This window comes from Vicugna pacos, chromosome 1 (genome assembly GCF_048564905.1).
Source record: "Vicugna pacos chromosome 1, VicPac4, whole genome shotgun sequence".
Lineage (NCBI taxonomy): Eukaryota > Metazoa > Chordata > Mammalia > Artiodactyla > Camelidae > Vicugna > Vicugna pacos.
In genome coordinates this window covers 64,563,254-64,576,160 of record NC_132987.1, presented here as the reverse complement: position 1 = coordinate 64,576,160, position 12,907 = coordinate 64,563,254, and the positions used below count along the sequence as shown (strand labels likewise).

Below are 12,907 nucleotides of genomic sequence, written 5' to 3'. Positions count from 1 at the left end.
CTGTCTGCTCCATGTAGACTGAGACAGAGGAATGAAACTCAGGGTGACTTGGATTTGAAGACTTGGCCTTCCATCTCGAACCACCCTGCCCTGGACATAGCACAGTGCCCAAAGGCAGCATCTGCTCAGAATTCCCTGAAGAGAGCTCTCTCGGGTATGGCCACGGGATGTGCGTCTTCTTCACATCTCTGGAGGGCATTACTTCTGTGTTATTTGTGAGGTTCTTCCTCTCCCCTTCCTTGGCAGGACAGCATGGGCAGCAGGCAGGGTGAGATGGGGTGGACAGAGGTAGTCACCTACACTGACTGTATTCCTCCAGCCAGGTTTCCTTTCCTGTTTCAGCTGTATTCTCCACTGGTGCTCTTCTTACTCATACCCCAGCCCAACTCGCACTTCTGTGGCTCTGTCAAGGGGGGGGGGGTAACAGCTGCCTCTGTGTTCCTGAACACCCACCCCCCAGCCAAGCTATTATCAAGATGTGCAGCTGGGGTGAAGGCAGGGTGTGAGCCCAGCAAATAGCTCCCCATTCATCATCACAAGGCTGGAGGTGGAAGCATACCTCCTTTCCTACTTGCTGGAAAGGAGACCATTCCAACTCCGAACCAACTTTTATTTCATTATTCACCAAATTAATTTGGGGTCTAAGTTTCCTATCAGTTCCCTAGACACCCCTGTTTTAAATTAGAAAGACACATGCTCTGCTGGATACTATGCCAAGGACTAGAGAGCCACAGGTGTCAATCAAATGATGCCACTTTCTAGAGATGTTGCCAGGATTCCAGTGAGGAATGACAGGGAATGTCGCCCCCACCGGTTTCAGCACTGACGGTGAGTGTTGGGAAACCCAGGAGCATGGACGTTATGTTTATAATCTAAGGGTCCGTCCCTTACCCTGCATGTTCCAGAAAGACAGGGATGTTAACAATTTCAGGAGAAAAAAAAAGTGGTTCTATTAAAGGAGAGCAAAACAAACATAAATAGAAAAGAAAATGACAATGAAATGAAGAAGACAGGATAGAGACATGATGATGATGATAAGGATAGAATTGGTACTCTGGTACCAGTACTACATGCTGGGCCCTGTCCTAAGAGCTCTGCATGTGTTAACTCGTTCAATCCTCACCACAACTCTGAGATATGGACCATTACTACCCCTATTTCACAGACAAGGAAACTGAGGCCTGAAGAGGTCAAGTAATATAACTCTTGCCTCTGGTCACATACCTAGAAGTTTAGAGGTAGGTCAAGGAAGATAAAGAAGGAAGAGGGAGAGAGGTTTATGGTGTCAATTTTATTTCTGAAATGAAATTCTGCTGCTGAGCTAGTCAGTGAGCCAGTCAGAATATTTATCAAGTATCAAATGTCAGGCACAGTCCTAGGTGTTGGGGAGAGATAAGGCAGGGTCAAGAGACACTGATTCGGGGTCTCGTAGACCACTGGCTGCTACCCCTGCAACTCCTCTCCCACTGGATCCAGGACTTTCCGCCCTCCCTAGATGCAGGCTGGGGACCTGGCAGCTCTCACTGGCACAGTCCTTGGTTGTCATGGGTCTAGATAGCACTGAGGTTCTCAGTCCTGATCAGGGACCCTCCACAGCCTCTCATGCCCTCTCTGTGCCCCTCACCCCTCTGTTCCCTTGACTTGACCTTCTTTCCCTCTTGCAGGTCAGCCAGGATGGCAAAGCGCTGCTGGATGTGCTGCAGCGTCCCCTAAGTCCTGGGAACTCCGAGTCCCTCACGGCCACAGCCAACTACTCCAAGGCAGTACACCAGGTGCTGGATGTGGTGCACGAGGTGCTGCACCACCAGCGGCGGCTCGAGAGCATCTGGCAGCACCGCAAGGTGCGGCTCCACCAGCGACTGCAGCTCTGCGTCTTCCAGCAAGATGTCCAGCAGGTGAGAGACTGCTTCCCTGCACCTGGCCTCCGTCACAGGCAGGCAGACAGCAGGAGTCCCTGACCTAGGTGATGAGACCTGGGAACGCTTACATTGTGGAGGGAAGAGGGCAATTCAGCCCCACCTGCTCCCTCCCACCCCGCACCGCCTGGACTTGTTTATGGATGCTTCTCACCTAAGCAGCTTTACAGTCCAGGCTTTCTCACCCTCTGCTGTTGGGAAGGGGGACTCAATCTAAGAAATAGCAGTTCCTTGTAATCACATGACGTTGTTTTCTTTGGAAGAAGCTTGACCCTCCCTCAGTCATGAGCTTTCTGGACGACTCCAGTACCCGGGAAGGGGGGATGTCTTAGTGCTGCCAGGGCTGGACCACACATAGAGTGAGCTCACTTCTCAATCAGAGACACAGATGGCCTGTTAGAGTTGGGGTGTGATGGGGTACAGGGCCTGTAGGGAATTCTTTGGTGAGACAGGACTTGGGAAACCAGATTTAAAACATGGACTGTTGATAACTGTATATTCCATGATTAGGGATTATTTCTAGCCTAATCTGTTTTTGCATTGTTAGTACAGTCAGAGCCTTTTCCTTTACCACAAATCATAAAGAAATGGTTATGTTTCTAACTATAAAAGGACAGCCTTGCCACAGTTGCCCTTTTGGATGAAATGACCCATTCTTTTCTCCTCATACTTCCTTTGTCTCCTTGGGGACCCTGGGAGCTTTTCTCTGACGACTGATGAGCTAAGAGGGGAAGCTGGTTGGGAGCTGGAGACTGAACTTCAGATTGAGCATCACCTCCCTGCTAGTTCACTGTGAGAGGCAGGGGTGGGGGCACTCGTGTTATCAGACTTTTCTGGCCACCACATAATTTCAAGATCATACGTGTAAAATAACTCCAGATAAGAACATGGGCTCTGGAATCAGACAGCCTGAGTTTAAATACTGCTCTGACAAGTCTTGGCCTGTGACTTTGGGCAAGTGACTTCACTCCTCGTGTTTCAGTTTCCTTACCCCTAAAATAGGACCCATCATGTACCTGTCTCATTGGACTAATGAGGTGTAAGCACAGCACCTGCCTACTGTGTAGGAGATCCTCCAGCAGTGTTATCTGGGTTTAGTCACATCCTCTTGAGTGGTACTCGGGTGTCCCCTGGTACTTGTGCTGTTGGGAACCCAGCATGATTTTCCTGTCTCTACAACGGCAACTTCTTTGTGGATCTGCTGAGTTCCATTTCATTCAGTTATAAAATCTCAGCACTGCCAGGGATGTGGAAGAGCATCCAGTCTAACCTACTATAGGGTCGTGGAAATTGAGGCCCAGAGATGTAAAGTAACATGGCCATAACCATGCAGCTAGTTAGTGGTAGTGCTGGGCCCAGAAGCTACATCTTCTGACTCCCAGTCTGGGTGTCCTACAGAAAAGCCACATGAGAGAGGAGCAGGCAGACAGAGGAGGAGAACGGAGAGACAGGGAACACACATGCACACTTACATAGAGAGGGGACAGACAGACAGGCAGACACACACACACCCCAAAACAGACAGAGAGAGGGAGAGACAGAGACAGACAATGGGGGAAGGAAAAGAAAAGAGAGATTTAAGGACAGGATGCAGAGAAACAGACACACACCAGCTGGAAGGAGAAAGGGAAAGAGGAGGGTACGGAGATAGACAGAAGAGAAAGAGAGAGGGCCTCCTGCTAGCGGAGAGAGAGGGCAGAGTGAGCCTGCCTCTCCCCACCTGACTCCTTGTTTGCTGCCATTTCTGGGCATGGCCTTTGCCCAAATAGGAATACCTTGACCCAAAGCACAGTAGAGAAGTTGAAACCAAAGATAGACACTAGTGAAAAAAAGATTCCATTTAAACATCTGCAGCTAAAACTGGCCTGACACATCATCTCTGTGTAGATGTCCCTTGGGTGCCAACAGGTTTACACTTAGCATTCTCTTCCCCCCTGGGCTTGAGGACAGTGGAAATAAGTCACCCTAAGGATCAAACTGGGGCTTGGGTTCATTAAGCTGCAGAAGGACAGAGACGGGCCCACCAGCCATTGATTGCTGGTGGAATAATTTTTGGTGCTATTGTTTTTCCAGTTTGGAGTGGGACAGTACTGGCTAGCAGCCAAAAGAGCTGTTGCCAACCTTTAACTTTCCGTTATTCTCTCCTAACTCCTGCGGCTTCCCAGGGGAGTAAAGGACTCCTTCCAAGACCAGGTAGAGCTGACTTTGTCATGAGAAGAACAGGGAGTAGCTAGAGTCTTGATCTTTCTGGTATATGCAAACTCCATTCCATTTTTCCATAGCCAGAGTAAGTGTTTTGAGCACTCTACAGGCCATCTTGTTCTGCCTCCCTTTCCTCTTCTTCCTCTGTGTTGTGCAAGAATACATTGATAAAGTGTTTTTGAACAACTACTGGGTGCGAGGCCCTGTGCTAAGAACTTGAGATTGCTGGCCAGAGAGAAGACATCTACACTTGAGGATGTCTGGATGGCACACGGCTATCTGGGTTCAGGGACAAAGAGTGAGACAACAATGGGCTGGTGGAGTCAGAGCAGAGAAAGTTCCCTGTAGTTGGGGTGGGATTTGTACTGGTCCTTGGATTCAGGCAGAAGAGATGGGGATGGTGTTCCTGGGGAAGGCCAGGAAGCAAAGAATAAGTTATAGTAGCCAGGGGACAGGGAGGAGGAGGAGGAAGAGAAAATAAAGCTGGATGCTTGCTCTTGGCAGCAGTAATGGGAGGTCAGGCTGGAAGGGTTAGGAGTGGTCTTGGTGGTATGGGTGGGACGTGACCCATTGGAGGCTCCAATACTCTCTCTTAAAAGCAATGTGTTTTGCTTTGAAGTGATCCAAAGGTGAGCTAGGGAGGGGCAGTGATGACAGAATTTATCTGGCTCAGTGACTTAGCATTCTGAATGAACATATTAATATTAAAGTCCACAGTTCTTGTACTACAAATGAATCTCACCTGTTTCTATCAGGTTTTTCTAGAGCCTCATGGGGGAAAACTATAGCTTTTACTGTCAGCTCTTGACTGCCAAAGGATGTGTAAAAAGGATTCAAGAGCAATTTTTAAAACTCCAGATATTCAGTCCTTAACTAGCTATAGTGACTACAGCCCCTTAATTGTATTAAACCAGTTTGGGCATCATATACTCCAGTGGACAGCTTTGCATAATAAAAGGTGAGCACTTTGGGTTACAAACAGCATGCTTAGAAAAAGGTGACTGGAATGATGATGGGTCAGGAAATGAACTCTTCCTGTGAGAAGGAAAGATTAAAGCACCCGAGAAGGAAAATGCTCAGGGTATAGTCTCAGATAGATGGGGGAACACACACAAAGGGGAGCCATCCTCCAAATCTGAAATGCCGACTAGTTAGTTCCTTGGTGGGTATGTTGGGGGAGAGATTCAAACATCAGAGGGATGGTTGGATTCCAACCCTGAGGTTTGGTTACTGGGATTAAATGTGTCTATAAAAGTTTTATTGTTCATAGCTCAGGATTCATCATCTTTGTGAGTAATTGAGCTTCTAATTCCTTTACTTATCTTTTCTTATTTAATCTTCCAACACTGTGAAGCATGTGATAGTCTGGTGCCCACCTTACTGGTGAGGAAACTGAGTTTTAGAAAGGTTAAGTAAACTTGTGCAAGGTCACAGAGCTAGTGGCAGAGGAAGGATTCCAATCCACGTTTGCCTCACCTCGAGGTCTATGCTCTTAGCCTCTCAGCTCTGCCCGGAGCATTATGCCAGGTGATGGGAATGCAGAGAGACACAGCCTCTGCCCTTGAGGGGCTTATAAGTTAGTGCTGGAATGTCATTGCTCAAAGGGCCCCAAGAGAGAACTCGATCCCAAAGGATGAGACTTGCCCAAGGTCATATAGCTGCTGACAGCTGAGATTTCATCCCCAGCCTGCCTGTCCAGTAAGACCCACCCAAGCAGTCATACTCAGATCTGAACATTATTTTTCACCTGTTCCATCTTTATAAAATTTGCCCTCTATGGTTATTTATCTCTAACACAAGTTTCCCTAAAACAGGCACCACCCATTCTCATTTGTTTTTCACAACCGTAGTTTTGTTAACTCGGCATGCCTTTCTTTGTAGCATATATCTTGAATAATATCCATTTGCCTATGGCAATATTTAGTATTAAAGTTCTCAAGTAAGTTTTGCTGGTGATGATCTAATCATTCATAGACAAGTAGATAATAGATGATTCTTTGGGCAGGATGAGTGTCCAGAAAGAGAGAAGGGTTGAGGCTCAACTGAACTGGAGGAGGTAGAGAGGGGAGAAAGGGAGGGCTCTGCTTGTCAGAGTTGCTTCCTGATTGGAGTGAAGATAGGGAAACTTTCCCATCTGCCGAAGCTGGGGGCACTCTATCCCTCTCCCTGCAGTAGGAAGCTGCTACTGAAGGGTCTGTTCCAGTCTTCTACAAGCATTCCCCAGCTAGAATTGGCAGGGCTGGGGAGTGAGCTTTAGAGGCTTGCCCCCAGTGTGCTCAGACCCTCCTGCTTGGAAATTTCACAGACCCTTGGTACCCCTTTGTGCTCTCCACCTCACCTCCATTCCTCTCTGCCCTACTTTCTGCTTTCTCTCTTCCCTTCCCCATCATGGCCTTCTCCTTGGTGTTTACTTTGAATTTCTGAATGCAAACTCTGTTCTGACTGAACATTGGTCCTTCTGTGATGAGCACCTTCCCAGGAAGGACTTGGGTACCTCCATCTGGCAGAGCTCGGAGGCTGATGGGTCCTGGAAGGCACTGAAAGTCCCTCAGGAGTTACTGAGCCACAGGGCTTTGTTGATCCATAGTAATTCTAAACATCTTTAATACCCATGTTTAATAGTCAATTCCTTTTTAATTATTATGTTAACAAGTGACAAGAGAGTCACCACCCAGGGTCACTGCTTTCTGATAACACCTGTGCTCAGCATGTCCTTGACCTCAACATGCTACTTCTGGAACCTTGAATACCAGGCTAAAGGATTAAAGGCTCACCCTTTATAACTAGTGGGGAGCTCCTGAAAGATTTTGAGCAGAGGAAACAGGTGATCAGAGTGGAGGTCTGCAGTAATTTCATGCCAGTTGGTGGACTGGGTTGGAGTGCGCGGATCCTGAGGCCACAGTCATGGCGCAGCCATACAGCATGAACTCAGGTGATGAGGCAAGGGTAGGCTGGAGAATATTTATGAAAAAAATCACTGGAAATTGCTTTACATTTTGTTTATAGGAAACAAGGGAGGTGTCATGTATGACTATGAAACCATATTTTCCAATGTGGTCCTTGGACATGTTCATGAACTGAACTCAGGTCTGCTTGTCCAACTCACAGCAAAGACAATCTAGTGACATCAGGTTGTGGTGAAGGAAAGTACAGCATTTATTGCAGGGGGCAGCAAACAAGGAGAGCAGGAAGCTCGTGCTCAAAAGACCCAAACTCCCTGATGCTTCCAAGAAAGGGTTTTTAAAGGCAACATTAGGGGTAGGGATAGCAGGATATGTGATCAGCTCATAGCCATTTTTCTGATTGGTGGGGAGATAACAGGGTGATATTTTGGGGATCTCAGTCATCAACCTTCTGGTTCCAGCCAGTCTGGAGTCTGCTTGCTTGTGGTCAGCATGTAGTCACCGTCCTCTGCTAGGTTGGTGAGGTTGGCGGTGGGGGTCTTAGTTTCTGCAGAGCAACTCAAAGATGTGTCAAATTGTTATCTGTACCCTTTTGGGAAGAACTAAGAGTCCTCTGACTCCATTGTTCTAATCATTCATTAACTGCTTGAATCTGCTTTTTGGAATTCAGGGAAGGCCAAACAAGAACAGGGGACATGGAGGGGCCCTGGAAGGCCATGCAGGGGCCTGCTCAGTGTCAGGCCCCTCTTTTCTTTGAAGCTCTTCAGTCCTGATGGGAACAGGGGCAGGACAAGAACAGGAATAGTTTTGGATAGAGAGGTTAATCATAAACTTGGCGGGGAACTTGGTTTTAGGGAGACTCCATTTCAGGCCCCTGGCATTAAAATCATCTGGTCAGAGTAGGGGCTTGTTCAAAACAGATTGTCTGGCCTTATTCCATACTTTTCGATTCAGAATCTGTGGGTAAGATGGTGCTTATATTTTAAAAAGAACCCCAGGTGAATCTGAAGCATTCTGAAGTTTGAGAAGCACTGACTTGAGAGGTTCAGTCCTTAGTGATGAGAAGTGTGGTGACACCACAACAAGAATCAAAGGCACCAGGGTGAGGAGATTCTCTCAGGGAGGTGCCGAGGACAAGGACGCGTTTCACTCAGCTTAACCTGTTGGGAAGGGACAGGTGTGGACTAACTGGGAGTGGGGGTGCGGTCTCTTAGCCGGCTTCCACCCAGCATCACATCCGTCAGGAGGAAGGACCGTGGTTCTCAGAGGGGGAGAGGCTGTACACCTGCTATTGACTTTCAGCTGAGCCCTCTCAGAAGACTGATGGCTTTTCCTGCCATAGCAAGACATTTATTTTGATCATGCTTGTTTCCAAGAGGGGATAGAAAATGAATTGTGGGTAATTGGGCCTTTCAAGTGGCGCCTGCAGGCTTTCTGGTCACAGCCGATGGGGAGCAGAGGATGAGATTTCCCCCTTCAGAACTAATGCTCAGCGTGCTGAGCAAGGAGACAGAAATACTGATGTGATGGACTGTCCTGGGTGCTCTCACATGTTGCGTGTACTTGAGCCTTTAACAGAACACAGTGTGTTGTTGACACCTGATGGCATGTAAACTCCCCTTCAGGGACCTGAAAATAACGGCTTTCTCCAGAGTAGGGAGGCCAGGGCTGGGGCGGGGGTGAGGGGGAGCACTCCTTTAGCTTACTTCGAATAATAAAGCGTCTCGCCTGTTTTATCATGGATCAAATTATGACAGAGACTTAGTAACATATTTCAAATAAGACAACTGATCAAAGAGAGCCAGAGGAGGGGATCAGAGAGTTGGGATTCTGATTTCACAACTATTTATAAAATATCTCCATTTCTTTGAACGGTTTTTGCCCTTGAGGAAGTTCTCAAATCAGATTGGTTGAGTTCATTGACTCGTCTATTCAGCAGGTGCTCTTTGAGACACAGCAGTGTGCCAAACAAAGCCCCTGCCCACTGGGAGCTTACATTCAGGAGGTAGAGAGAAAACACTGCCACAAACAAACCAACATGTCGAGGTCCTAGAGTGAGAGCCAGTGACATCCGAGCAGAGAGCTGAATGAATAGGCCATGGGGTGTGTTTAAGTAGAGGTTCCAAGCATGTGAAATGAGGCCTACAAAGTCCTTGGGACCAGGGCAAGCTAGGTGCGTTCATGAAAGCAGGAGAATGGCCCGAGTACCAGGTGAATAGAGAGGAGGGAAAGAGAGTAAGAAGTTTGAAGGACTGGGCTGGGTCCAGATCAAATCAGGCCTTAAAAGCTATGGAGAGAATTTGGATTTTTTAAGTGTGGTGGGAAACAATTGCAGAGTTTTGATAGGAGTGTCATGATTTGATCTATGTTTAAAGAAATGTTATGTTTAAAGATCTGGCTACCATGTGGATGGGTGTCAAGACTAAAAGGAGGAAGACCACTTGGAAGGCTGGTGGGCCGAGTAGGGACAGATGGTGGCTTGGACTAGGTGGCTGTGGCGGAAATCAGCGCACAGGAAAGAGCAGATAATGCAGACTCTCAGGCTTGCGGCTGAGCAGTTGGGTGAACTGTGGTGTCTTTGAGACAAGGAAGACCAGGAGAGGCAGGGAGTGGGGGCAGAAGGGAATAAAGAGTTCGTTTTAGGTATGTTTGAGATGCCCATTATATACCAAGTTGGAGAGGAAGAGTAGGCAGTGGGTACAGGAGTCTCTATCTCAGGAGAGAAATGAAGGCTGGAACTGTGAATATGGAAATTACCAGCACATAGATGATATTTTAAGCCATGGAACGGGGTGAGATCGTGCAGGGAGTAAGAGAAGAGTGAGAAGAGGTCCAGAACTGAGCCCTCAGACATTGCAAAATTTGGAGGCTGGGAAGATAAGGATTCAGAAAAGAAGATGACAGTGGAGATCAGTGAGCCGGGGCAATTCCCAGGGAGGATGGTGTCCGAGGACATCTGTTTGCAAAACATCTCCATTTCGTTTAATGAAAAAATGTTTCCAGAAAGGGGAGGCTCTCCCTCTTGAGTGGGGCTGAGCGAGGTAGGTATCTCTACAGGGTAGGAGGGATGCAGTGGCCCAGGGAGGTCAGAGCCCAAGTGGGCTGAGGATGGCTTTGGTGGGAGGGCAGCCCAGCACTGGGGGTCCTCAAGGAAGGATAGTCCCGAGTGGAGTGAAGTGAGAGTCCTTATGCAGGGGCAGTCTGGTGTCAAAGGCTTATGCAAGTCCTTATGCAGGGTGTCAAAGCCCAAGCAAGGTGAATAGAACTCCTATAGAGGAGGGTGGCCCTGCATAGGTGCAGACACTGAGCAGGTCAAGGAGGCCATCTGTGAGGAGTGGGGGCTGTGGTGTGCAGTGTCACAGCCTGGGCAGAAGTAGGAGGGCATCCATGCACGGAGGGAAGCCCAGCCTAGAGGATCGGAGTTCAAGCAGGGTGAGGGGAGTCCACAGAGGGTAAGGTAAACTTACCCGGAGGACGTTTATTAGAAGGTGGTCTTGGAATCAACCCCTGAGGAAGGGAAGGGAAGAAGCAGGATTAGACAGAGGGTGACACTGAGCTACAGTGTCATCTCAAGGGAATCCTTAGTCAGCCCTGCTGGGTGTTCTGAAGAAGGTCCCAGGTTGTGGAACGAGGACTGGGCCTTTATAAGCTGGGGTCCATCACTGATCAGTGTAAGAAGGGGCCTTGGGCAAAGCTACTTTCTTCAGTCAAGGGTAATAATCCCCAAAGGGGACTGACACCCGAGGGTTGTCTGCTTGCTGGTGGCGCTCTCAGCAGCGTGGTAAAAAGTCCTTCATGGCACATCAGGCATCTACCACCTCCATGGTCTCAGACTGCCACCTCCATATACTTATTAATTACAAAGGAGTAAGAGTGACTTTTCTAGAAAAAAAGCTGGAAGACACTACCTTGACCAAGTGATCAATGTTAACATCGCCAGTAATGGAACAAATTGAAACTATATCCCACCAGACAGAATGCAGTGGGAAGAACAAGAATCATTTCTATATTTCTGATTCTAATCGTGAAAAAATATCAGACAAACCCAAACTGAGGGACATTTTACAAAGTAATAGGTCTGTAACTGTTACAAGTGTCAAAGACAGGAAAGACAAGGGAAACCTGAAGAACTCTTCCAGAATAAAGGGACAGCTGAACATGACATGTGCCTCTGGACTGCATCCTTTTGCTCTAAAAGTCAGTGTCGGGACAGATGGCAAAACTCGAATAGGGTCTGGGAATCAGACAGTAGCACTGTTGCCAGAACTACTTGGGTTTGAATACTAACTCCACTATTTGGTAGCTGTGTGAGCTCAGGCAAGTTAATTAACCTCTCTGAGACTCATTTTCTTCATCCAGACATGGGGATAATGACTCTCACCATCCCAGGGCTATGGTGAGGTAGCATAAATGAGATGATTGGTGGGTTCCCTGACCTAGTGCTAGACGAAGTGCAGACCCTCCACAGACAGTAGCCTCTTCTGAGGAGGGGAGCTGAGCTGCCTTACCCTCAATGTAATAAAATCATGAAATATTTTCTTTGGAAGGGGGTGTAGGGAGATGGTCTTATCTGACATTCTCATTTGGCAGGTCCAGAGGAGAAAGCACAGGCCCAGCTGGCCCACAACTGGTTAGGGGCAGAGCTGGGATGAGTACTCACTTCCTCTGTAAGTTATGGTGTCTTTAACATAGAATGATCACAGTGGTGCCACATTTCAATGATGCTTTAAGAGCCTAAAACACTTTTATATGTAAATAGAGCTTAGACACCAACTTAAAACTTTGTTCTAAAGGTGGTTGCCTCTAAGTGCAGGGGCCTCCTGCACTGGGCTGGGTGATCCTTGAAGTCTTGCTCAATACTGAGATTCTATCATTTTAGAAGAATCCAAAAAAATCAGAGTCCTGGGACAGAAATCAGCTCGGCCTTTGATTTTCTCCCATTAACTTGTTTGCATTCATGGCCGCTGTTCAGAAAATATCAGTAGTTCTCTTCAAAAAGTCTTTTCCCCCCAGCAGCTAGAAAGGACTGTCTCCTCCCTTGAAAAGTGCTCTGTCTTGATTGTATGCTGGTTGGAATAAACACAATTAGATGAGGAAGAAAGGGGGTGATTAGGGAATTATGCATAATGGCTGTTAGATTGGCTCCCAAATCCGGTTCAGGATGTGAGTGTCTCTCTTGAAAAAGGCTGCTCTGGGAAAGGACTAATTCTGGTTGAAAAGTTGGGGCATGAGAAAGGAGGAAGTGCTTTATAAGTTGTTTACAAGATTGCCTGCCTGCTGTAGTGGCGAAGAGTCCCAGGCTGACCAGGGCTACTGTTCCCAGTGACAGAGCAACGAGCAGGCCTCTTGCTGGTAGAGCAAGACAGTAGGCCAGCCATATTTGCACTTGACAATTCACGGCTATATACGTTCACTGAGTAACTCTTGTGTGTTCAGTGCTGATGGTGATGCTGGGGGCAATGAGGGGTGAAAGGGTGGAATACAATAGTGGAAACCCCATACTTCTTCAGGAGCTAATCTCCTGCCAAATGAGGCAGCGGAGAGGGTGGACACACAGAAAGAGAAGTACTGAGAAAGAGTTACAGTGGGCGTACAGAGCTGAAGACCTTCACCCCAAAGTCGTGTATTGGGGGATGAGTTTGAGTTGAGTTCAGTCCACTCTGTGCTGAAGACCAGGCTGTGTCCAGGAATTACAAGGAGGTCAGAGTCTAGTGAGAGATCAGCCTGTGGATACTAATTGTGGTTTGAACAGAACCGAGAAGAGTGACACCGCTCTAGCTTGAGTGGGTTGTTAAAGAGAAAAGGCTTTCCAAAACTAGAGATTTTGAGATGGTGCTTAAAGGCTGAGTAAGAAGGAGCCTAGGAAGTTGTTTAGAGGGAAGAAAG

At 47.7% G+C, this 12,907-nt stretch overlaps 1 protein-coding gene across 2 annotated transcripts in view; it reads left to right on the top strand.

Moving 5' to 3' along the window:
- The window catches only part of LOC102532976 (kalirin RhoGEF kinase), a 443,405-nt gene that overhangs the window by 268,816 nt on the left and 161,682 nt on the right, over positions 1 to 12,907 (top strand). For both annotated transcript variants that reach the window (XM_072963937.1, XM_072963936.1), the window contains exon 9: positions 1,665 to 1,895. In XM_072963937.1, the coding sequence (XP_072820038.1) occupies positions 1,665 to 1,895 (231 nt within the window). The remainder of the gene's footprint in view (positions 1 to 1,664; positions 1,896 to 12,907) is intronic.